This window comes from Saccostrea cucullata, unplaced genomic scaffold (assembly GCF_032062105.1).
Source record: "Saccostrea cucullata isolate Sc308-1 unplaced genomic scaffold, CSIRO_AGI_Scuc_v1 ctg39, whole genome shotgun sequence".
Taxonomy (NCBI): domain Eukaryota; kingdom Metazoa; phylum Mollusca; class Bivalvia; order Ostreida; family Ostreidae; genus Saccostrea; species Saccostrea cuccullata.
This window is the reverse complement of record NW_026937104.1, coordinates 265,038-291,958: the sequence shown is the minus strand read 5'-3', so window position 1 is coordinate 291,958 and position 26,921 is coordinate 265,038. Positions and strand designations below refer to the sequence as shown.

The 26,921-nt window shown below is 31.7% G+C and overlaps 3 protein-coding genes across 3 annotated transcripts in view; 1 reads left to right on the top strand and 2 right to left on the bottom strand.

The window, feature by feature from the left end:
• The window catches only part of LOC134247344 (uncharacterized), a 95,477-nt gene that overhangs the window by 27,609 nt on the left and 40,947 nt on the right, over positions 1–26,921 (top strand). The window lies entirely within an intron of this gene.
• On the bottom strand, positions 2,438–9,428 carry LOC134247360 (uncharacterized). The gene is made up of 7 exons (XM_062729735.1): positions 8,438–9,428; positions 7,803–7,855; positions 7,616–7,702; positions 5,348–5,475; positions 4,619–4,820; positions 3,763–3,915; positions 2,438–3,437 (listed from the first exon to the last, which is right to left on the bottom strand). The coding sequence occupies exons 1-7, from the start codon at positions 8,486–8,488 to the stop codon at positions 3,242–3,244; spliced, it is 870 nt and encodes a 289-aa protein (XP_062585719.1). The 5' UTR covers positions 8,489–9,428; the 3' UTR covers positions 2,438–3,241.
• Positions 12,477–26,921, bottom strand: part of LOC134247340 (uncharacterized) — a 28,454-nt gene continuing 14,009 nt past the window's right edge. Inside the window, exons 22-33 of the mRNA XM_062729714.1 lie at positions 26,684–26,852; positions 25,031–25,111; positions 24,069–24,262; positions 22,668–22,731; positions 21,927–22,355; positions 19,343–19,590; positions 18,763–18,948; positions 17,695–18,045; positions 14,784–14,832; positions 14,207–14,437; positions 12,761–12,967; positions 12,477–12,517 (exon numbers count right to left, since the gene is read on the bottom strand). Of these exons, the coding sequence (XP_062585698.1) occupies positions 12,477–12,517; positions 12,761–12,967; positions 14,207–14,437; positions 14,784–14,832; positions 17,695–18,045; positions 18,763–18,948; positions 19,343–19,590; positions 21,927–22,355; positions 22,668–22,731; positions 24,069–24,262; positions 25,031–25,111; positions 26,684–26,852 (2,250 nt within the window). The remainder of the gene's footprint in view (positions 12,518–12,760; positions 12,968–14,206; positions 14,438–14,783; positions 14,833–17,694; positions 18,046–18,762; positions 18,949–19,342; positions 19,591–21,926; positions 22,356–22,667; positions 22,732–24,068; positions 24,263–25,030; positions 25,112–26,683; positions 26,853–26,921) is intronic.

Here is a 26,921-nt window from a genome sequence, read left to right as displayed (position 1 = left end):
TTATTTGTATTGTTTTAACAGTAACATTTCTTATTTAATAAGTACCCAAAATAATATCAACAATTTGTTAAAGACCTACTGAATTCTAGAATCTCAAACATCTTTTAAACAATTACTTCTGAATACTTTTGTGTAGAATCAGAACACACAAGTTGAATGACAAGGTATGTAGCTACAAGTTCCATTCTTATTGAAAAAATAGCTGTCTATGAAGTCAGAAGAGCATTGACTTAAATTAGTGATGGGAGTGGTTGCAGGTTGCATACTGCAGTATATTGTTGAAAAACAAGTACATTCGTACTTTTCATTAATTTGTTTTATGATTTCAAATTTTCGATCAATTCCATAGATTTTTTAGTATCTCTATACCATACCAGATAATCACCACTTCTCCAACATGTTGCTGTACAGTATTCCTGAAAACGAACAAGCCCCCCCTTCATTTTTTTCGCATGGATAAAAGAAATAGCCTCGGCAGAATATTAGATTGAACACGTTATGTTTTAATGTCGTTTAGAAATCCATTGTAGGTATAATATGGCAATTCAAACTTAATATGAATGAACTGGGGCCAGTATTTAATTATTTTATATTTACATCCATTGAATATTTTCTCGTCTGTTTTCTTACGCGGGTTATGTAATTTTTTTCTGCAATAGCTGCTACATTCATTCCCGTACTAACAACCAAAGAAAGCACTTACAACGCACTTTGAAAAATTACGCACTTAATTTGAAAAAAAATTTCAAAGTGCGTTAAATTTGGGACCAAGTCAACGCACTTTGAAAATATAAAATTTCTTTTCAAAGTGCGTTAATATCGACCATATTAACGCACTTTGAAAAAATGTGTTTGCAAATATTAGGTATGATAAATAATTCAACCCGTTTGATAACTTTTCGGTGATAAGGTCATTTTAGGATGCGATTTTGATTTTTCCATACTTTGAAAATTCTTTTTTTTAAATATTTTACTGTACTTAATTTTTTTTCCATTTTGCATGCATTTTATGTCAACTAAAATTTATTGAAAGTTTTCAACGTCATACCAGTTAGACAAATACATATATTTGGGTGTAGTGTAGGCATCGGTAAGGGGAGGGGGACTTAGGCACACAAATGTTTAGCAAAGATATACATAATATAGGCATTGAAAATTGAGGCTTACCTTTGGAAGGGGGGGTCCACTTTCAATTTGCTACCGACGGCTATGTACAATATTAATGTATCAAACAAAAAATGGAGAGGTGCCTGAGGGACCCTCTACTCGTCTTCTCCTTGTTCTCAATGGGGTTAAATGAATAATGTAATAATTAAATTAAAAAGTTTTTCGGAAGATATAATTATTACATATTGATTCTCTCAATTACTAAAATCTAAGTCTAGAATTTTTTATTTTATACATATTTTTTCAAAGTGCGTTAAATGTCCCCATGGTAAAAATGTTTATGTACACTCTTAACGCACTTTGAAAAAAAATTTCAAAGTGCGTCGAGTGTGTCCCAAATTTAATGCACTTTGAAAAATTTTTCAAAGTGCGTTAATTTTGTCCCAATTTGTACGCACTTTGAAAATTTTTTTCAAAGTGCGTTGCCACAAAGCATTGTATTGTTTATTAATAATGCATTTATAATGTATCAAATTCTTGCTTTTATAATTATTCATAAATACTTCGGTATAAAAATTGTCCCTCAAAAGTTTCATAAACGCAATATTTCAATTTCTTTTGATACTTTTAATCCATTCCGACACAGGAAATGTTTAAACAGGCGGCTGAGAAATAAAATACATCTAGAGTACTTGTTTGATATGCCAAAACAAAAAAAAAAATTGGGAGTTAAAAAAAATACACAGATTATGTCGATTTATAGTCAGAGTGTTCAAAATTTGTGACGTGGAAAAGTGACGCTGATCATGTTTGATAGATATTGAACTGCGAGAGGCAAATTATGCTGTTTATAATTATGAAAGGATCTTTCACGATGTATTAATTCACAATATTATGCTTTGAAATCAGCTGTTAGTGACATTGTAAAGTTTACTAAAGAAGACTGGTTTGTGTCTCTACTTAACTCTTAAGATTTTCACCAAAATAAGGGGGAAGAGGGAGCTGGCTTGATAAACAATGACGTTGTCGAACGTCATGAAAGTAAACAGCGACAGCGCCGGGTGATCATATATTGTGTTTTTTTCCCTAATCTTACGATTATTTGATAAATTATTGATGTATCAAGCTAAAAATTTAAACACTTATATATTTGTTGTTTTGTGTTACAGGTACTTAAAAATTTTGAAAGCCCACACTACGTGTATAGAATTCATTTTACCGTATCAGTCCACGAACTTTTTGATAACCTTTCGTATAGTCTTTAAATAAATTTTCGTGAATTCAAATCAGATTAAAATCAGGATTTTCCACAAGAAAAAAAAGCCTAAGATGGTAAATTTTAGTGGTTTTATTTTCTCCTTATGTAAAACAACCAGAATTGCTGGTATTTTACATTAAAATCAAATAGATGTCTAAAAGACATAAAAACAAAGTTGGTATTTCTATAAACATGTAAATAAAAAAAACTAAACTGAACAAAGGCCCCAAACATCACATTGGCAGTAAAGTGAAAAGTACAATTATAAAAATTGAAAGCACTGGACACTATTTTACTTAGCGCTTCTCTCTCTCTACAATATCACAGATAAAGTTAATAACAGAAAGCCATTTCAATGATATTAACTTAGTTTTAAAATGAAATTAAAAAGTATTTTGATGCTGAAACCATTTATCACTTCGTATAAAAAATACTTTTATTAATTAAAAACTTATATTGAATGTCACAATTTGAAAAGCAAATACACGTTCGTTATGCGTAGGACGGAATAACTGTAAAATAATTTGCACAAAAAGGAATTAAAAACTATGAAAATCACGGAAAAATTATTAAAAGAATTAAGAGATGTGATAATAATGCTAAATAATAAGTCAATTTGACATTCTTTTATGATTTGTCCACTTTTCAAACAAGGACATTTCACCGTTTTCAAAACAACGTAAATCACATCCTCAATATCAATATAGCAATGTACAGAATTAAGAATTCTAGAGATTCGTTGCATGAACATTTTATCCTTAATTATGTAGAGACCTCATTTCTGCACCCAAGATTACCAGAACCATGAAAAGTTATTAACTACATGACACACGTATCAATATTAATAGTATTCAAGGAAACTTCTGAGATTACAAACTAGGCCCATTGATTCACAAACGGTGTATACTCCACACAGTACGTAGGTTTGCGGGACTTCAGTACCAGGTCGGAGTGTTGGCGGTACATTTTTTCTCCCATCATGGGAAATCTCTCCGCTAGTAACTGCTCCTCTAGAGGTGTGGGGAGCGGCATAGCACGTTTCTGTTTTTGTTTACTTACAAGAATGTACCGTCTGGAAAAGTAAACAAAAGTAAGCTTTTTCATGTAAGTTAAGTTTACTTTTAATTTAAATCCTAATTTGAATGTATTTTCTTTTTATTTGCTTCTGCTTGTAAATAATTTGTAATTTAACTTATGTTTTGATCACTTGTGGGTCACTGCATCAACTATCTTTGACTCTAATGAGCAAAACGTTCTGTATACATATTTCCACAGGTCCTTATTATTACCATTATTTTGAATCTTATTGACCGACATATCATATCTTATACAATTATTTCTTAGATGTTACCAATATATTAAATTATATATAAATTCAAATAAAAATGACAACATACGTGCACTTGCTGGGAATGGATTTGGTTGAAGGAGGCCTTAGAGAATTCGGGTTTCTGGGATCAATCATGCGTGGAGAAAGACTAGGCTCTGATGTCTGACGACTAGGAGGTCTGGATAGTGGAGTATCTGATCCACCTTGTCGTATCTTGTATCTGAAATACCCAATCCGATTTTATCATTTATATCTTAGACATGGATCTGACATGCTAAACGTAAATGCTGTAATGTAATGTAGTCAGTGCTTTGCTACTGACGTTGCAAAGATGATATGCCAAGGACTACATTGACCAATTGAAAAATTGAGAGGAGTGATTGGTTCAGATTTTAAAAATAAGCATTGTTTCTTAACATCTAAAAAGAAAATAGAACTATGTAATTTAGGAGAGTCTAGTTGTGTCTCAAGTCAAAATTGAACTCAAACCAAACTGGATTGAATGAATAAAGATCAATGCAAAGTTGACAGTTTTCTAAGTGGAACTGTTGGAGCCAGAGCATTTCGAACGATTTTCTCAGGAATTTCTATGTTTAGTAACCATGGCAACAACAATTATCAAAATCGGAAAATTTAGAAAAATATCACATGAATCTTAAGATAGCTTACTTGAGTATAAAGTTATATTGAAATCGGATCAAAACTGCTGGAAGAGTAGCACTTTGAAAAATTGTTTATGGGCACCAAGATAGACAGACAGGTAGCTAGACGAACGGACGACAGACATCATATTACTAATTTATAATATCTCCTGTTCACTAACTAGTTGAGCCAAAAACATACACTGAAGATCCATAATAAATAATTGGGTATTTCTCCTAAAAGAATCTGGGGCTGTAACGTAAACATGAGCTTTGTTATACCTAAAAGGTTTCTCCACTTTCAGTGCTGTTTTGTCCGTCTGTTGCTTTTGAAGATTTGCTGCTGCTGTTTTGGGTCGCTTTGGGACTTGGACGGTAGGTTTTGCTGTATTTAGATGAGGCATATAGGACATCGAAGTGTTGGCCCTCTCAACCTGCGTCAGGGCAAAGAATGAGGTTTCAGAACGCGTAGAAAATCCTATGGCTGCAAAAAGTCGAGTAATAAATATTGTACAGCATAGTACTGAAGATCACTAAATTTTCGCGACATCTTATTTTCGCGAGATAGTCATTGACTCTTTATTAGCGAGACATAATTTTCACGAATTGTTGTTTTTCCTTTATATAATCCTTAGGTATACTTTTAAACGCGAGAATGAAATTTTCGCGAGCTCATTGTCTCGCGTAATTACGTGAAAATAACGTTCTCGCGAATAAAGTTGTGATTTACAGTATTATAACAAAATTAAAAGTCAGTGGAGTTAGTTAAGAACAAGATTAATATGTGGAATGCACTATAAAAATAAAGTTTTGGAATGTGTATAAAACTCGTGATCAAAAGAGTATACCAGGTATATTTTACATTATAGAGTAATACAGAACAAGAATAAATGAAGTGAAGAAAAAGTGACATAAATTAGGACGAATTCATCATTAATCCTTCTTTGCTTCAAATAATTCTTTGTCACCGAGTTCTTACATAACATATCTGGGTGAGAAGAGGACTTTTACCTGATTGTGTATCTATATCTCTTTGGTGAAGCTTTTGTCTCTTTTCCTCCAGCTGCTCTTCCCAGGCTTGTCTCTTCTGGGCTGCACTCTTTGACCGCAATGCCTTTTGCATTCTAAGCAACATGTGTCTGTTAAAAAACCGAAAGGGCTACATTTAAAATTCTGAAAATAATGAGAACTACAGGTTTTGTCTTTTTGAAAATTTAAAGAACTTATGATTAATATAAAGCCATTTAATATCATCATGTTATCTTTATATTGGTAGCTACTAGTATTTTGAATCTTTATATCGTAATTTTGGTAAATATCTGTAGAAAGTCTATATGGTGTTACAGGTAAATACGCTTGTTCATGTGATCAACACTCAACCAATCAGAGATCTTAGAATAATAATTTTAAAAATTGTGTACAATCAGAATAATTTTGCAAGTGATCAATGACAAGGGAAGTAAATTTACGATCTATTTTTAAGGAATAAGCATCTGTCAACGATATCAAACAGCCTGGGCTTTAATTTATCGTAGAAAATGGCTGTGTATAAAGTTGAAAAGTCGCAAGTTTTTAAGCTGTTGATTTTGGTAAAATCTTGTGATTTCAAATTTTCTAAAGGTTTCTTGGAATTTTAAGTATCCACGTCTGATTTACACCACTTCTCGAATATATTGTTGCACTGTACTCTTGAGGTTTCTCCTTCACTACCGTAAATATCTTCGAGAGGGGTAAAGAAAGAGGCTTGGCTGAACATATACTGGAGCCCGCTATGTGTCTTCGCTATATTCCTTCGCTAAGCGCTCGGCACTTTAAAGTGAAAGTTGCGAGTCTTTCGGATTCTCAATGGTTCTGAGTGCCGAATATTGGTCTTAATTTGAAATCCTTCACCGGTATACTGTGATTTCTTCATGTTATAGTGAATCGTTCTTCAATGGGAGGTAAAACAACGTAAATCCAGTCAATCCAACTGAAGTCATATTTTAGATAAATGAACAAGGTGATGATAACGAACAGTTATAAATCTAAAACGCTTCGTTTTCTTTTTATGGCAAAAAGTTTATTTTTAGCGATATAATCCGTACAAGATGTTGAAATATACATGTCTGTATTTTTCTCTTTATTTTAAAATATTTACATTTGCAAATGTTTTCCTTTATATAACACTACTGAAAGGAATGCGTATCTATAACTGTATAAATACAGGTATGGGGTCAAGAGGTCATAGATGTGCGTTTGGATAATCGTTTGACGTAATTTCTCAGTGACGTCATAAAGGGTCGACGCGCGTTCATTGAATTACATACATGCCGTTGGGTTTGAAAAATAATGCATTTCACACGTTAAAAGTCACAATTATGCAAATATAAAGTATGAATTAGTCACAAATGTAAATATAAGTAATAAGGTATCATTTTAAAACATCTATCGGGCTATAAATACGGGTCGGTACGAGATTAAATTCATCATAAAGCCCTTCGGGCTTTATGGAATTTAATCTCGTGACCGACCCGTATTTATGTCCCGATAGATGTTTAAAAATGATACCTTATTTCTTAAGTAAATGTAAAATACGTTTTGTAAAGACTTGCAAAAATAAATATAAATTTTAACAGAATTTCAAACCCCACACAGCCATGTCGTCTACTTGTAGAGCATTTGAGGTAAAAAGCCATAAAAACCCAACATCATTGATTTTTTCCCCGTAAAATCTTCTGCACAATTAATCCTCCGAAGATTTGTATCTCTTTCTGTCGACGCAAAGTCAACCTGGATACTTAAGTTGTCAAGAAAAAAAAGTTATAAGAAAGACCCAAAGATCCAACGTCTAGATCTGTATTAAGCGTGCCATTTCTTCCATGGTCCCAACGAATCCAATGTAATTTTAAGGAAAATGATTTAAAATGTTCATGCCTTGCAACTGCCATATAATGCATCACAAAAAGAAATCTTCAAAGAATCTTTCTTTTTAAAGATCCAATGAAGTTACCATTATAATTAAGCTAAACCTTTTTTTTTTCAAATATGTCTACTCTGTTTTGGAAACCAAAGCATACATTTTTATTTATTTAAACCCAAGTATAACACTCAACTATATCTTTTTAAGATTCTGTTTATAGGAATTTAATAATTTTCATGTTCATGCTATCATCAGATATCGAATTTGAGAGGCCCTTGACTGTGCACGTTTATACAAGCTTGTCAAAATAAAAGTGTGTTTTTCTCAATAAAAAACAAAATAACTTTAGCGTTATGGATAATCTCTGCTTCTAGACTTACCTCTCTATCTCCCGTTCTTGCCAATTTTCCTCAAATTGGTTCCCATCATTTCTGTATAATAATTTATTTTTATCCGTAGCTGATACTCTGAAATTGTGCAAAAATCATCTAATAGTATAAAGTGAGTGATAGAAAAAAAAAGCAAGAGAGGGATTAATAATTATCAATAATAACAATCGTTTCTTACCCATGGATATTATTATATCGCTCCAGTGCATCTTCAAAAGCATTTTGGAGATCCTAAGGATATACAACATGATCAAAATGTGGTTTAGTGACATCATAATATGTACATGCAACTGGAGGAACAAATTATATTATCTTTCATTTTCAAAAAAATCTAATAAATGAGATTTTCTTTAAAATCGTTCTTTTTTTTAAAAATACATGTATAACATTAACTTAGTTTGAATTAAAATTTAACAAATATAAAAAACGAAAATTAATATGCTGACAGGATATATTTTGCAAAGCTAATCAAAATGCATTTTTAATATTATCTAGCCATGCAAATATTGTGTTATGTTACAAGCCCTGTTAAAAAGACATATCTTTGTTTTATATAATTATTGGTCATATCATTAAACAATCGATTAAAACATTACACACGCAGATCAAATATTTAAGAAATCATAAAAAGAAAGCCACACATTTCGCTTCCATTTTACTCATCCATAAGCACCGTATGTTATAATTCTATAAGCAAATATTCCAAACAAACCACCAATTATGCAGCACAACCTTCAATACTCAATAAACATTGCAGGACACAAGACACAGTCCATGTACGTTACTGTGACCGAAGTCACAGTGGTTACTTACTTCTAAATTGTCAGGAAGTTCAAGAATAAGTTCTAGCTGTAAATGAGGCATTTCGTTAAGTATGTTTTTATCAATATAAGAGCCCTACAAACACATTTTTCTGATCAGTAGTAAAATCATGTCTATGTCACAAACACTGAGAAACAAAGTGAAAATCCAGAAACTTTGTCAATATCTCTATATGCAGGGTAAAATCAATTTTGACAATTTATCCATATAGTAAGCCCTTGTCAGCCATTATTTCTCCAAGTTCTAATCTCTCTGTTTGAAACTGTTTGAAAAATTCTAACACATTTTTAAACCTCCTGTTTGATCATTGATCAAGGACGATGAAACACGATGAATGCATTTCAAAATTTACTTTTGAATCAATTCGATCAATATCTCTTCAAATATAATAACAATTTTTCTGGTCCAAATCAATATCTCCCACAGAATGGCGAAACTCTATAACATTGTTTATCTGAAAATCCAAATAATCACATGTGTTCCATTGAATTTAAAAATCAGTCCTGGGTGATATATATTCTCCATGTAGATCTAGGCCCTTAGTCATTACACACTCCACTCCAAAACTCACGTGACTACAGGCTCTTTTTTTTGTGCATTTCGAATTTCAATAAAAGTTTATCAATGCAAGTGATCTGATCCATTAACTTTAATTCGATGGATCCTTTTCCCCCATTCTTCACCTGGTAGTGATCCGAGGAGATTTAAATTCATAGACTGTTATTTGATTGAAATGACTTTCCTCAGCCATGAAAAGAAAATTTAACAGTTATAATATTGTGTCTGTTGGCTATCAATTAAGTACAATTAAAGCATTAGAAATATGCATTGAGCTCTTTAATTAAACGATCTGTTTATACTATAATCTTTTTAATCCCCCTATCAATGCATTATTCAGTTGAAATTTGACCACAACATTTGGGTTGGGGAAGTGAAGTGGGGCAGACATGATTTGATTTATATTTTGAACTGCATTTGAAAGACACTAGTAAAGGTAAAAAGTTTAAATACTGTTCCGATTTTTTACATTTCTTGAATGGTTATAAATGTATTATGCAGAAGAAAGACATGTTTGAAATGACTTTTGATAAATTAGAAAACTGAAATTAAATTTTCACAAGACAGATTTCAAGATTTTATTCCATATTCCTTAAAACAAAATCATAGGAAAGAAACAACTAAAGAACCTTTTTAATTAGATATTTTAGTATCTCTTGCTAAGTTTTGTGTAATTTAATAGTCAATTATTGACCAAATATTTAATATTGCAGGTACTCAGTGTTACGCCATAAACCAGTGCAGTTTCCCAATAGATATGCAATACATATATTATTTCTTGTAATTAATCAATAATGGGGAAATCTTTCCTACTCACAATGAATAAAGTTTTGCATGATTCACCCAACTGGTTTAGAAAACAAGACATTCAATTTATGCTGAAGTAACTTAGTATCTGTGCCAGATTCCTATTTTCTTTCCTACATTATATACATGTAGATTGTTTATTTTACAGCATTTGAAAGGTTTATCCTGGCAATAGAATGATATCATTTGATATACTTGAAGATGTTTGCTCTTGATGAGAAAGGGAATACCTTCAACTACACTTATCTCGAATGTCACTAACATTCATCAATTTTCTTTAAAATGCAGTTTACTGAAGTCTGTGACAGTGAACACCTTACGTTTAAATTAAAGAGTATTTCAATGTTTGTTTCAACCAACTTTTATTGACAGTATCATGTCACATTGGATTTTCTGAAATCTTGGGTATTCCAAACCCCCACTCCACCCCCAAAAAATATTTCAATACAGAGAGACAGTCAACATTACGTTGTCAAATTGTAAAACAAAAGAAAAAAATAGACCGCGGAAAAAATATCCTAGAAATGTCACACTGTGCATAAACTAAGCTCATTGATTGATACGTAACATTGCAAATAGATTGATTCCTACAGCCCCCGCAAATTTCCAAGATCCTGTTATTGTTTTTAACTCGAGACAATGCTGCAGAATTTGCTTGTACAATGATATTATACAAGAAAAATAAAGCATATCAAGCGAAGATATTCAAGTAAAATGTGCATTCAATACCCAAAATTGTTGTTTTGAAGCACTAATTGTGAAATACTATTCCAGAGATTTTTGTGGAACTCTTGCAGATTCCAACAATAAATAAACTGGCTACCTCTATAATTTCCCATCTACCGGTACAGATATCTACATACTACCTATCTTCTCTACAAAAGACTCTATTTTTCTTTCTAAAAAGCATACATCAGGATATAAACTACTACAGTAACTGTTAAACAAATATGAAAAATGCAAATAGAGAAAATCTACACGTACCGCGATGTCGACTTTTTCCGATTCTGAGGACTTGTTATAACACAAACACATTTAACATAACTGTGAACATTCACAAACTGTTTATTTTTATTATAATTTATTTTCTGTTTCAAAAACATTTTTCTAAAGTGTTATGAATTTAATTGAAAATTTTCATATGCTTTCTTTCAAATAGAAACAGGATAAGACTCAGAGCTTTTAACTTTTTCCAATGCATTCAATAGAAGAAACAGTAATCTTTTTTATTTATTTATGTTTTTTCATAAAATCAAGTATATGTATATCTTGATGTGTGAGGTAAACAAAAGAACATTTGAAGTACATTATTGGGATCTAGATAATTTCATATATTTTAAAGTTACTTTTATATGACTTACCTCTAAATATGTCTATTTGTAAACAAAAACAAGAACCTGACATGAGCTGTCTGTATCTTGTTTGTTAATCAACAAATGTGTTCAAATCATTGCTAATCAATAAGGGAAGGAATTGTAAACATTTAATTTTTTAAACATGATGAAAATCTTCATTAACTAAGTAAAATAACATTTTTAAAAATAATAATACAACGGGGTTTTTAAACTCACAAAGTTCCGTTTAATAAAAGAATTAAACTCAGTAGTCCTGGTCAAAACTCTCTTGATTTCATCAGAAACACTTACAAAACACCCTCAGGTTTTCATTTAATTGATTCATATTGAAATATATGTAAATGTTACTTTATGTGTGTTGTCATTATAGATACGATATAAACACAATACTGTGATGAAAACATGGTTAAAACATATGCATATATTGCACAAACGTGAATACAGTTGATACACGAGTGTGTGCACTCTTGATTGTGATCTACAATATATGAACATGTGATTTCTTGGTATTCCCCATAACTCAGCTTAATATAATGTATATGTAATATATTCCCACATCCTCCAAAGTTACACTCACTAAAATCTTTTATTTCTGATGAAAACCGCACTATTCCTGTTAAAAAATTCGACAAACCGCTACATGTCAATTTTGCATCATGATTAATATTTGTACTTGAAATAATTCATAGTTGCATAAATGCATACCTGAAAATCAGTCTTAAAAATGTAGAGGAAAGAATATTCGTTGAGTGTTGAATTTCATTTATATCTTTGTTAACAAATTTCAATGACGTAATTAAATTCCATATAAAATGTTTCTATGATTTTTTTTTTTCTGAAAAGATCCATGAAACCTTTTTAGATGAAAGATAAAGGAAATTTATTTCATCTCCTCTCATAATACAATTTCTGCCGTATATTAACTAAATTGAATTTCCAACGCACACTAGAAAAATGTCAAGTAAGATTCAACTATATAAATGTTACTAGTATTTGTTTTTGTTTATTTATTGATGAGCCGTATGGCTGTTGTTCAGTAAAGAATTATATAAAAATATTTTCACTGTGTCTGTTTTTTCTGCGTAGTTTTCAAACTAGATTTTACTAATACTCCTTTACCATTTTTAAATACATTTTCATTTTTTCCCTGCATTTTAATCGAGCTAGGTGCAAATAAAATTACGAGTTGTTAAGAAAATGAAATTCTATCGATATCTTACCAAGAAGATCTAGATATTCTATTACAGAAGAAGGAAATATAAGGACAAGACAAAAGTGACCAAAGAGAAATGGTAATTACACATACAACTCTAGACGTTTAAAATTTTTAAGAGTATCACCACCTCCAAGTCTGATAAGCAAGGAATTAAATAAGATACAGACAAGTTATTAATGCAAATTTTGTTAATTCAAAAAGTTTCCTATTATTTCAGATGTAAAGGAAATAATTCTAATACATGTATTATATCTTACAGCTTTTCTCTGATTATAATTCACATCCAATGGAGTAACATAAACAAGAAGTTTTGATGTACTTAAGATAAGATATCAACATAATATGAATTTAATATGAGTATTTGTCTTAGCTTCTTACTTTCTGAAGGCTTGGGCCGGTGGAAGGAGGAGTTCGGTCTCTGTTGGATGTACTTTAACTCCTCCTTCGTCAGTAGAGATCTTTCCTTCCTGCTCTTGTAGTGGGTCCGGGGTCTCTGTCGGTCCATTTCATCGTCTGCCTCATGCCCACTGAAGTGTGACCGGTCCTCGGTCATTTCAGAAATAGGGGAGGCTAATCTGGATCGATCTAGTCAGGAGAAAGGAGCACTGGCGTTAGATTTGTAAAATACGGTGTCTCACAGAAAATCAGATCACATTACAATTCATTTAGGAGAGATCATTGCAGAAAATCGTTTTAGCAGTATTATTTATATTCTGTTCATGCAATTTTACTTCTTTATCCATGCTTTTTTTTCTTAAATAAGATTTTTTTGTTGACCAATGCGTTTTTATTAAGGTACATGTATGCAAAAGCTAAAATATTTCAATAAATACAATGAACTGGGTTATGAACACAAATCACGTTAGATTAGTGTTAATAGGCATGTATATACATAAACATTTATATAGAAGCAAGTGCAAAATGTATTTTTAGAATTAAAAAAGATTTTCGCAAGAATGGTGCAAAGTGGTTATGCTCTGGAAATTATAACATCTCTGTAAACAAGGAAAGCAAGGTAAAACTATAAATTACAAAAATTGTCACATGTAATATAAATTACAAAGTACTTTGGTGCTCAGTATATCTAAAACAGAAAATTTAATTGATAGAATTTATTAACTAATCCGCTAGCTCAGTTTCTTTGGCGCTTAAACATTGAAATATAGTTATAATTAATATTTGTTAAAGTGACTCGTCTTAAACATTTTGAAATACTTGTATCATCTTAATATAAGACAAGTATTTTACGTCCAGCCCTTTGGGTCTATGTGATCACATGGATTTAAATCAAACATTTTTTCTTTGAGATTCATTCTGGAAAATTTTACATTTTTAGGTGCAAGTCATTGACTTGGGCTCATAAAAATGATAGTGAGATGTATTCTCGTCTTAAATTCGGTTATTTTAAGAAGTAATTCATTTTTGTACAGGTCTTCACAGCCAACTTTACTTTGTTGTTTTTTGGTGTAATGAGCTGCTATAGTTTTTATTTCATCATTACTATTCACATGCAGAAACCAATGAAATTGACCAAGTGCCAAAGGCGTTTAACCGAAAGTCTGTGTAAAAAGAAACTGAAACTGAACACAAACCAAATTCATCTTTATCCTGATGATTTATTTAACGTAAATGTTGAAAATGAAGAAACATGGTTAAAAAACACCCAGGAACAACATTTTTTCCTCATCAAAGAATGAAGGGGGAAATGGGAAATAAGTAGTACATGATGGTTAATGTAAAAATCCTTGTTAAGTTTCAAAGCAAAGACACGGAAAAAGGAAAACAACGAAGGAAAACAACAGGTGGCTATAAGCAGTGAATTACATGTCTCTATTTTTCCGTCACTTTCTTTGGGTAGATCTACCCTGATCAGTTTAGGGGCCCCTTTACGGGAGTCTGAGAGTTTCTTGAGGGCCGCTGTGGGGGTCTCAGACCGGGGACGTTCTGGGAGGTCATTTTGTACACTCCACTGTCTTTGCACTGCTGTTTCTATCTCAGGAATAAGGTTATCTTGATCTTCCTCCTCCTCTAGTCCCTTCAGTGGAGAAATACGGCCTGCCAAATTGGTGGTAAGTTATCTTATTTCATGCCAACTTATTCTTAATCACTTTTAATTCATGCAACACTTCATGCATCTATGACACAAATTCATGCGCTGTAAATAAATGGTGCATGCAAGTACAATGCTGTGACTGATTTCAATACTTTATTACGTATAACAATATTTAAACATATATTATATATCTAATCTTTAATTTATATACTTGAATACTGTAGTAATTTCTGCAAAGGGCATGGTTTGTACTAATTTTTTTTTACCCTTTTTCCTCTAGAAAGCACATTTTGTTTGTAATCCTTTGCTAGAAATATTAAATTTGTTTTTTTACAAAGACACCAGTACCTTGTCTTGACTGCAGTTCTCTCCTCACTTCATCCGGGACTTTGTCAATCTAATAACAACAGAAATAAAGTATGTGTATAAATATCTAATATCATTAAAATATAATTCCATTTCTTTATACAGTTTCTAGGTATTCGAGACTGAATACTTCAGTCATGTGAAATAACAACGCACATTCAACATAAGGCTCTACTTTCTATTGAAGATTTAACCACTGCTTATAAATGGAACACAATGAAATTAAAAAAAAGAAAAAAAGAACGATGTTCTTGTTGATTTCTTTCTGCAAATCAGTTTGTTTTTACCCTTTTAACAGGCTACTTACAGTAACTCTAAGACATATTTTCCGCATTTTTGTAAACCAAAAAATACTTCAACATTGCAGATATAACGAAACTACATCTAACTTCCAAACACATTACATTTCTCTGAAGAACATTCAAGCGAACTGATTTAATTGAAATCTTTGTATGCTCCCTACAGAAATCTTGCTAATCCATTCCACCAATATTTAAATAATTAGAAATCTGAAGAAAACCTGTAATTTAAAGGGAATGACAGAGTCCTTTCATAAATGTGTTCTGTGGAGTTTTCCCTATGTTTGCTATCGCGGTTACTCAGGTTGTTTAAATCACCACTTGTCAAAAGTCATTTGTTCAAACTGCCTGGCATCTTATCGCTGCCTTCCATTATGTTCTCTCTAAGAGGTTGGTAATTTGCAATCGTTATAATTAATTACTAGTACAATTCTATGTATTTTTTGTTGCTAAATAATTAATATTTTGTTTTGACGACTGTGCATGGGATTTAACTCAAATAGATAAAAGTTTATATTTCTTATATTCAAAGAAGGGAATTATTTTCTTTCAAAAATGCTGGCGAAAGACATTAAAAGGATGGAGTTTTATTTGCCAAATACGCAACAGTTTCACGTAATGTATATCAAATAAATTATTTTTCTTTAAGAATTCCAGAACATGTTCTAAAAAATAACCATATCAGGAAAAAAAATCCTTAAATTGGAAAATTTTCACTTTTTTACAAGAATAATTCTTTTTAAAGTTGACAAAAACAGTTACAGGTAAATTGAAAATCCTCGAATACATTTAAGCAGGTTAAGAAGAAACTTTAAGACAGAAGGACTATTAAAACACATCAATACCTCACTTAAAGATATTTAAAAGATTTTCTCAAGTTATGGACATACAAAGTTTATTTAATTTGGTTTCGTGATATTAATAATCATTCTTTTTTTCTAATTACAGGTTCTGGTATATGTAACCATGTTTTGTTTACAAAACACGGTTATGAGAAAATTCTGTTGTGTTCCTCCATAACCTTTCAGGTGACTTAAACAAAGAAACTTCATTCCGGTTTTAAAGGCAAAAAGGAACAAGCTCTTCAGTAAAACTTCTGCGTAAAATACTACAACAGAAGTATGCAAAAACTGGTGTATGCAAAACTGGACTGCTTAGAGGCAAGAGCTTTAAACTAGTCCTGTTAAAATTTTCTGTAAATTTTCCTACTAGCTACGGACTGGTATATCAATTTTGCATTGACATTTGATTGCAGAAAGATGAAGCCTTAGGGGTAAAACAAAAAATTCTAAACAAGATTCATTCTAACGAAGTAAATAATTTTTCAAAAGAAATAGTAATATATCAAAATAAATAGTAGTATTTTTAGCTTTAGTTTCTTTCTGAAAATCTGTAGATTTTTTATAGGGTAGGTATGCTGCCTTAATATAACAAACAAACAAAGGAAATAATGGAAAAATCATTTGAAGGTTTGTTACATTTACGGATCATCAACTCAACAAACTCTTTTTAACAAATATTGCTTAAAAGCATTTTTTGGGAAGGAAGGATCATTTTCAAAGGAAAGAAACAGCAAAATGTATCTACAGGTAACTCTCGATACCTCGAAGTCCGCGGGACCGAGGAAAAACTTCAAAGAGATCAAGAGTTCGAGTTTTTAAGAGTCCGGTATTTTCCGGTTCTGTTTGACAGGTTTTAAAATTAGTCTCACCGGATGTAATGATTTTATGCAGTGCTAACCTTTACACGTGGTTTTTATAAAACAACGATATGTTTTAGTATTTTAGATGAATACATGTATTTATTAAACTGAGTAAAGCAAAAAATGTACTTCGTCAGTTCATGTTTATTTATTTGTTCTTTATAATATGGATTTCATACTACGCATTTTACATTTTACAGCATCGTGTGGTACACATGCACCGTGACTTTTCCAAACATGTGCATTAATCTAAGTTCTGTAAGTATTTGCCCAGCAATAGTCGTCATACTGACATTGAGGCGTTTCTGAATTTTCCTATTTCGTTAAACTTTGACACTGATTCGAAATAAAAAATAAAAATAAAAATTAAATTTATTATTAATAAGAGTTTCGTCTTGAAATCTGCAATTACAATTTTTCGTATCAGTGACACTGCGTTTCTAAATAATCATAATAAAGTCAATGATAATTATTTTAATAGCATGTAGGCAACATAAGATTAAATATAATTCAATTATCACCTTGCAGCATAAGTGTCACCTGAATAAACATCCCGTTTCATGAGACCCACGTCTTCTGCCTGAGGTCATTACATGTCCAGGTAAAGTTGCTAATTATGTAGCATTGTATACCGCAACTTCGAGGTATAAAGGGTAAATTTCAACAGAATACGCATAGCGGGACTGCATTTTGACTTCGAGGGATCAAGGGTTTCGAGAGATCAAGAGTTCGAGAAATCAAGAGTAAATTTGCTTAGTTATATAGGGGGAAAATTCGGGACCGGAGACTCACTACGAGCGATCAAGAACTTCGAGAGATCGAAGTTCGAGCCATCAAGAGTTACCTGTACTTAAAAATGATATGAAGTCAACAGAGAAGGCATCAGACCCACCTCTAATGGGACCTCCAACCTGCTCCCTGGAGTGGGTGTAGTGGGCACCTGAAGATACCCGTTATTTTCTGGTGGTAGAGGTGTCGCCCCTCTAGAAATTGGCATGGGAGGGGGTTTAACTATCCTGGGTCCTGGTGTTCCAGCAGCCCCTCGTCTGATCTGTGGAAGATCCAGTTTGGTTCCCATTAAACTTGTTCCGCTGACACCCGTTTCTCGGGGATTCCAAAGCTCATCTTGAAAGCTGTCCAAGTCGGGCTGATCAAACTCTACTAAAGGATAGTCCTCCTTTAACTCTTGTACGGGGACTTCCTCTTTCTTCTCATCTTGTAGAGGTTTCTTATTCAATTGTTGCTAAAAATCAGTAGAAGTTCATTCATAAAAAAACATCAACATATTTCGATATTCTGATGCTAACATATACTTAAATAAAAGAAAAGTGTGGCTTGTATTTGAAAAAGTTTTGTGTTAAGAAATTAGTATCTACTCTTACTAATTACAGTATCATAATAGGCATATTATTTCTATTTTTTTTATCTTAGGAAAATGCTGAGTAAGTATTCAATAGGATAAACATGTATATAGACAGAATTTTAGATAGGGGATTGGGTTACTTCTTAAGAGTTTGGAAAGAAAAAGAAATTTGTGAAGCATTGTATTAGTATTAAAATTTGCTTTTAGGGTTAAGAAATATATTCATTTTTCAAGAGATTTTCAGCTGAAAATAAAAGAACTATTCATTACTGAAAGGTTAAATGACTGAGTAAGCAGGTTTAATTTTCTATACTTCTGTCTATATTTTTCCATTTACCAAATGACACCTTTTATTGTCTAAACCTGCATGTAGAAACAAGTAATTATCCAATAAATACACATAAAAACACATAAGGATATAAATTATTCAAATTAATCCAATTTCTCTTAAATAAATTTCAGTTTACCCATCATATTCCCGTTCCAAGTAATCATTTGAATTATGTAGAATAATCATTATTTCCAGATTATGTTTATACCACATTATCCAATAAAGCTAATCTCAACTTGATATCAATCCTTCATTCAGATACATACCGAGAGCTGTGGGGCCACACCATACGGATGTTCCTTCTTCAACTCTTCTAGGCGCCTCTGTTCTGCTATCAGTTCAGCACGAGTTGGTCTATTTCCCCGTTTTGGGAATTTTCTTTCCTTTAACATTTGTTTTTTCACCCTTTCTAATCGTCTTTCTTCCTCTGCCTGCTTGCGAGCAAGCTCTTCCTATTTAAATCAAATTAAATTTTTTTGTTTTTAGTTTTATCACATGTCATAACTTTTAATTATTTACAAGATACTAATAAAGCATAATTTGTTGGAATACAGAACAATAAATTATTATCTTCAATCAATTTCTATTCTCTATGATTTATAAAATATATACATGTATCATAAAAATGACATTAGTTAAATTCATTCATTCTTTCATTATAACAACTGACAATTCTTTTCTCTTTATTTTTCCCATCCCATCAACAAACATATGTTGAAATATTCTGGATAAAAAGATTTTCCTACCTACCTACCGACCCAATAATTTTACCATGAGCTGGGAGAGGGCAAACAAATATTATTTGATGGTCAAAACAATAATCCGTAGCTTGTATATCTGACATACAGGGGTAAGTAGTTGATCCTCAGGCTTGGCGTGCGTGTGGTCGGACCTGGCTGGGGATGGGTCTGTCTTCCTCGTCGGTTTGGCTTTCTTCACCACTGGCTTGGCACTCTTCATCAGACCCTTAACGTCCAGTTTGATGTTATCCAGTCTGTACTTGTTCCTGCGATCGGGAATCGGCTCCTCCTCCTCAGAGGAATCGGTTTTTGTTTCTACCTGCTGTTGCTGAGCCATCAAATCTGTTGCTTCTACTGTAAAGGATTAACGCCAATAACGTTTTACAAAAACATAATGTATAGGGACAAAATAATATTACATTCAATAATGTGGAGCGACCAGTTCATATTTATCTGATGACAAAAAGTTATTTTGCATATACTTCAAGGTATTAAAGGACAATTTACCAATATGAGCATTATTAAGTGAAAGAAAAATTCTAAAGCTTGTATAACTTCATAAAATACGTAAAATTGTTAAATGATATGTTCAGATTTCCTTATAACAGAAATATATATGCATTCTATTTAGAAATTTGGTGCATAGACCTCGAAAAACTAATGATTTAAATATATTCAAGTGCTAAAAATACATTGTACATATTTACAAAGGACAAAGACAAATTTATAAAACATTGTCAGGCAATATTTTCAGACACCATTTTTTGCACGCAATAAAGTAAAACGTGCAAGGAATATATATAAACCTTATACCCAGACATCAAGACAGTGATTATAGAGAAGAACAGTTAGTAGTTTATACAGCTCCTTTTTTACCATGATAGCAGATTTTTAAAAAAAATACAGTTGATACAGTTGATTTTTCAAACAATTCTAGATCATTGATTTGTTGATTATTAAAAGCAAGTATAATACCCAGCCTCATCAATGTAGTACTTCTTGGAAAGAGTGAAAATTAAGTTAACAAAAAACGCATGGTCATGCAAATACAAGAGTTTTAACTACCCTGATAATATAAACTCAGAACAAAAGAATAATCAGTAACGTAATGTTTCATGAAGTTGTGTAATATCTAGATAATTTAACTTCCACAGATTTCTCCTCAGAAAGGAAATCAATTTCTTGAGCTAGCTTCCAGCTATATTTCAGAATGAATTGCACTTTTATGAAATATGTTCTGCCCTTGGATTACTAAAATTTATACCCATGACAAAAATTGAAAGACACACAAACATTTTCCCTAGAGATTTATTTTCAGAGCAGTTAGTAATCAGTAAGGAAAGTATTTAACAAAGGAAAATCAAAGGTAAATGGTTGTGTTTTTGACTTCAGAGGCACAGAATGTACTTAACAAAGAGAAGGTAAAGGGTAGTGTTTTTGATTTTCAAAGGTACAGAAGACAGTGTTTTTGAAACTCAAAGGAAAATGAAAGGAGGGGTATTTTGGAGGTATGTTACATGTCTTCTCCTCAGGTTTTTGCTGCTTCACTACTTTTGATTTCCTTGGGGTGTCTTTTTTGGATTTGGACTTCTTGATTCGGTGTGATTTTTTTATCATGAGATGTTTCTGATACTGACTGGTCTTCATATGTTTGACTTTGTGTAACTCCATCAACTGTGTCTGCAGAATCCAGTGTATTTGTGATACATGTATCACCAAGATCTGCAGGTTTTAGTCCTGAAGAAGTGATCTTAACTGTTACTAATTTTACAAAAATAATATTAATTCTGAGAACGCTTTAATCATAAAATAAATTCCTCTCTTAAGATAATGTTTTAATACAGTATATGTAACAATATTATTGAAGTTTTATCAATGATGCATGAACACTAACATTTGTTTTGTTTGTCATAAAAACCATGGAAATACTTGCAAAACAAACAAACAAAAAAACTTGATTAATGCACAATATGCATAATATTTGCTGCATAGCATATATTTGAAAGACTGTTTTAAACACCTTTAAATTCTTTAAGAAATATGACATTTATTTTGGAATTACATAATATTTCTAGGAACACTAACCTGGCACTCTACAATACATGTCTCGTACTAGTATTTTTATATTCTTGAACAAATACATTATACAGAACATATATAAAAGGTACATGATAAAAATAGTCTCCAACACTGATCTACCAAACATACTAGTATCTGAACAAATTTTAGAAGGTCAGTACAAATTTACTTGACATTCAAAAAAATTTTTAAAAGGCAGTTTTCCACTTGTAAAACGTTGCTATGATAAATTCTATCATCATCAACTAACAAATCTATTCTCTTTTATTTCCTCGTTTTTGAATTTTACTAAATTTGCTCAGACCTTCTAAATCAAAAGATTTTCCTGGCTTGTGATATTTACTGTGCTTAAAACCAGTAATTGTTTGAATTATCCTTTACCAGTGTGTACTACAATCAACTCATATCAAGGGTGTAAATATAGTAAGATATATTTCAAGATATATTTCAAGTTTAGGCAAACTTATTGTAGAATTTAATATTTTGTGTTGTTTTTTAACTGAAACGTTTTGTTTAAAACCCCTGGTGATGAGTTGATGCTGATCCCAAACTTTTCCCCTTTACAACATTGTGCTATAGTAGCAGGACAACCACATAATTCTAAACTTTACCTCCTAATGGGAAATTGAGGGTGGAATTGCTACGAAATCTAGAAATTTGGACATCTTCACTCCATTGAGAGGACCACTCAGACACCAGTGTATCAGGGGTGGGGATTCTCTCAAATGTGGGAGTGGACAGACCCTTGTGGTCCATGTGGCTAGTACTACCCCTGTGTGAGGCGGGGGTGGGGAACCTTTCAAGTGTAGGTGTAGGCCCTCCTTTAAGGTCCACATGGACTGAGCTACCCCTATGTGAGGAGAGAGATGGAGTGGAAATGGCAGGTTCTAGGGGTAGAGTATCTGGGGGGTTTTGTTTTTGGATTTTCTGATCTGGGTAGGATAGAGACTCAAGCTCTTTAGCGGGTTTTTTGACAGGGATAGGGGGATACTTTGATGTATATTCTAACTCATTGGGAGGAAGATGTCCAAAGGGATCCTCTATAATTGTAATGAAGAAAAAATAATAATTAATTTTACATGATGAAATCAATGAATACACAGAATTTTCAAAGGAATGTGATGAAAATCCTTTTTATGATTACAAAATATAATTGCAAACAAATGTAAAAATAATTTTATTGCGTAAAACATTTATACAAGCTGTTAATGCATCAAGCTTTAAAAATTAAGTCTTTAAACTAGATATTGAAATTTTGTTTAAAGGCTTTAACAAAATCAAAAGCAATTCAAATATCAAATACTGGAAGTTAGTCAAGTTGTTCACCATGCTTATTATCACATCAAACTTACCTTCTGGGACTTCTTTGAGCACAAAATTATCATCCAGTGGCTTCTGTGGAGGTGCTTCTACTTCCTATATATAAAAAATTAAACAAAAAAAATGTTACAATTCAACTACTACTATCAAATTTTTATGGTTAAAGTTCACCCTATCAAGAAATTCGTCCAGAATATGGTTTATAATGCCCTCACTAAGGAGTCCGATGGAATATAGTAATGGGGGAGGGGTGAGAAGGTGTGTTTGTGTGAGTTAGTTTGTCTTTGTACAAAGCTGGTGTTGTTAATTGTGTTAGAATCGATGTTGAATAGTACTGCCTTGATGTATAGAAATCAATGAAGTGGTCTTTTACGAGAGATGTCCTGATTTGCAGTGCCTTGATCCTTTTTTGGCAGACAGAAACCATTAAAAACATTATAAATACTGTGCATCAAATAAAACCTGTAAAAGCTCTATTTTTAGTTGTGGTTTTCATTATTCTCATGGTATATTTGTGTTTTTGGTAAAATCTTAAATTTCACATTTGAAGTATCATTATTCATCTTCAACAAGGAAATCCAATCCCCATGAACTACAGTGTAGTAGGTTTCCTAAAACCACAAAAATTTTACAATATGTACCCCCACAGTAGCACAAGTTTTTACTGTAATAAAATTTAAACCCTTTATGATAAAACATTTCTTTGGTACATTAGTTTTCAAACAGACCATTTAAGTTTACTGTTGTGGTGAAGAAAACATGCATTTAAAATGAATAAAGAACTGTGTGCACTTATAGACATGCTCTCTAGCTATAAATGCTCTAAAGAATCGTGAGCTGAGAATCCAGACTGATAAACAGATTTCTGGAATATTGTCCAATCTTAGATATCTTTTAATTGTTAGTCTTTCTAGGTATTTTGTGTTCAAATTTTAAAACACTGTGCTCGATGTGATTTTTCTTTACCTTTACACATATCTGAAAGAAATTTCACAGATACTTTAATTAAATTTTCAAAAGAAAATTACTGAAAATTACTAAAATTCAATACACACACATTGTCAAATAGTTTGTTGCATAAATATATCATTTTATTTTCTGGATGTATTTTTGCTTATATCATACACAGGGAGGTCAGAAGCTTCATGTGATTTTTTTTTTCATTTCGACTTTACAAATGTTGAAAGCCTGGAATCTGCAACTTCATTGTAAAATACAGAACCACTATCATTTTCAACAGTTTTAAAGGTAGTAGCTGTTGCAATGGCTCAATTCATTGTAATATTGAGAAAAAAATTGTTTTTGTTTATTTGTTTATTTTTCATGACCTAAACATCTAAGAAAATTGCACCAGTGAATAGAAAAGCCAGTATTTTCAGTCAGAAATAAATAAATCAAGAAATTATAGACTTCTCCCATCAATCAATACAAACCTCCACTATTTCCTCTACCTCTGGGGTGGCTGGGTGGGAGGGAGGGGTGGGGATGGGGGAGGGGCCAGGGGAGTTACCAAACATAGGAAAGTCAAATTTTGGCATGTCATCTCCCCCTGACTCCTGGTCTGAGGCGTGAGGTGTGACATCCCCATCTAAAACACTGACTGCCTTTCTCCTCCTTCTTCTCCCACCTAAAACACAAGACAATGTTACAACACTTACAGAAAAAACTAAATTAATGAAGACTGCCTTCTGAAATCTACACAGATATATTTAAAAACATCATATAAATAAATAATAATCATGTGTTACAGATACAGTATATGCTTTTAATGTTTCAAGAAATTCATATATTGGTTACAGTTTTTACCTATATTTCAATGTTTTATTTACTTTGAATTTTGTAAAATGCAGTAAAACTATAAATAAATGCATTGAAGATATAAAAAGCAACATTTACATTGTGTTTCTAAAATGATTAACATTCAAAATATTATAAGATTCTGTTTAACTTTTAAACATGAAATTTGAAAAATTGAAAAGCGAGTAATTATGAAGAATTCTGCATATTTTAAAGATAAAGAACATGAAAGCTGTATTTGAATTAATTTTTAATTTTTTACTGGCATCATTAAACTTAACTGCTAATTACCAATAAACAACCCACAGCTGTACTAAGGGTGCAGAATAGCAGTGTAAACCAACAATTTATTTTGAATGACTATTGATTACCAATCACCATTACTATAATCTGTGGTTCTCTAAAATAACTACCTGAAAATGCAGAAATAATTGTGCGTATAACATCTTTTTTTTTAAGAAAGGTGTAGAAATTTTGTATGTGCACATAAATACTTGTAAAAAAAAACTGCAAAGAGAGGAGAAAAATCAATGGAAAGAGTGCATCAATATAAGAATAAGGATAAATTAAACAGAGGGGAGGGTGCCAGGTTTCTTACTCCTCATCTGTGCTATAAATGTCATTTTCCTTCGTAAATAACGTTCCTTAGATGTTCTTGCTTCTCTGAAATCTTCCTCAGCTACAAGGGGTGCACACATACAGAAATTATCCATGCAAATCATGCAATTGTTTACCGAGATATATACATAATGTTACTATAATGAGACATGCAATATATTTATACAGGTGTAATTCTACCTATTGAAGATCTAATAAACTGAGTTACAAGTATTATCTTAAATTCATTTATCTATAAAACTTTTGGTATTAAGATATTGATGACTATAAATAATCAAGTAGCAATAATTTACAAAAGTGATTGTTTAAAAACATGAACAAGTACATGTCACTTTGTTGTTCCCAAGGAAAAAATCCTTTACAATCAAATATGAAATGCTTTTTTTAGTATGAGAACATTAATTGCAGCTGTTGTAAAAAAAAAATGCAAAATCCATGCATTTGGGTTAGGTATTTTTTTCTGCAATATCGACAGGAGCACATTCGATTACATGCATTTATTCTATAAATAATCATATCACATTAAATGTTGTATTATCAATATGTATTAATATGTATGTCAATTAGGACTGAGTATTGGCCAGAGATTTTGTATTGCGATATATTGCGATATTTTTAACTGTATTGCAATATGTATAGTAATATTTTCAATGAAAATTACAATGGCATTTTCTTATTATATTAACTTTAATTTACATGCAAAATGTATAAAACTATGAAAAGTTACCAAATGGGAAAAAAATCGTGTTGATGTTACATGTATGCTCTGAGATACATAATTCCACAAAACAGCTTCTGTCTTACTGTTTGGCTTAATAACATTTTTATATTTAATGATAAAATTCTTTAGTCTAAGCATTTTGCAGATATATCAATATTACAAAAACGTACTGCAATACGTTATTTTTTGTCACTATATTGCAATATACCAAAATATTGATATTTTTGCCCAGCCCTAAATGCTAATGTACGTTTATTGATAGATAAGACATCTATATGGTTAAATTTTGATAAATGACCATGGTTTTAACTAGAAATAAATTATATGATATTTAATACTTGAACGTCTACATAAAAATGAAATTACAGTTCTCAGTCCTGAGTGCATCTGTTTCATGACAGGGCATTATTTCTTTTCATTACAATTTCAATCAAATAAAAATTTGATAATGTGATACAAATCTTGGGGGAAAAAATCAGCCTTCATTTTCTAAGACTTTTGCACTTAATTTTCAATAATGGTAGCCTTTTGAATGAACATGGACTTGGACAGCCATTGCACATATTAGATACTTTCTTCTCAAAAATGAAAAATATGCACGCTTTAATATCTACAAAAATATCTTTAAAAAATATGCATATATAAATATCTACAAAAATATGCATTCATAAATAATATTTCTGAAGAAGAAATTCTCATTTTTATAGAAAATTCTGGAAAATGAAAAATTTTAACCATTGATGAAAGGGGTAAAATAACCTAAAATAAATCCTCCTGTCTTCATCTATTTTAAGGAAATTAACCTGAGAACTGTAATTTCAATGTTACTTAATTAGCCTAAATTTATAAATATACACTATAACTCAGATCATGCCTGTTTTTCAGTACTTATCCATACTGGTTCTGTTTTACCTCTTCTGTTGATTTCCTCCATCGTAAGATTCAATCGTTGTCGAAGTTCGTACTTGTCTATTTCCGAGTCCAGTGTCAAGTCTATCATGGACCGACTCCAGGGGCTATCAAGAGGGGACTGGTAAATCTCAGTTGGGGCCAAAGAAAGGGAAGACTCAGATCCACTTTCCTGTTACAATTAGGACATAAAACTATATGTCTAGAAAACCATGTATTTAAAAACCTACATGTTAAATAA

Bases quoted from the DNA above. Each gene is read 5' to 3' on its own strand.
- LOC134247360 (XM_062729735.1), bottom strand. From the start codon at position 8,488: ATGCCTCATTTACAGCTAGAACTTATTCTTGAACTTCCTGACAATTTA. The intron at 7,703-7,802 runs GTAAGAAACGAT...GCACAATTTCAG, and splicing joins CGATATAATAATATCCATGG to AGTATCAGCTACGGATAAAA. The intron at 3,438-3,762 runs GTATGTTGTCAT...TTACTTTTCCAG, and splicing joins TCCATTCCCAGCAAGTGCAC to ACGGTACATTCTTGTAAGTA.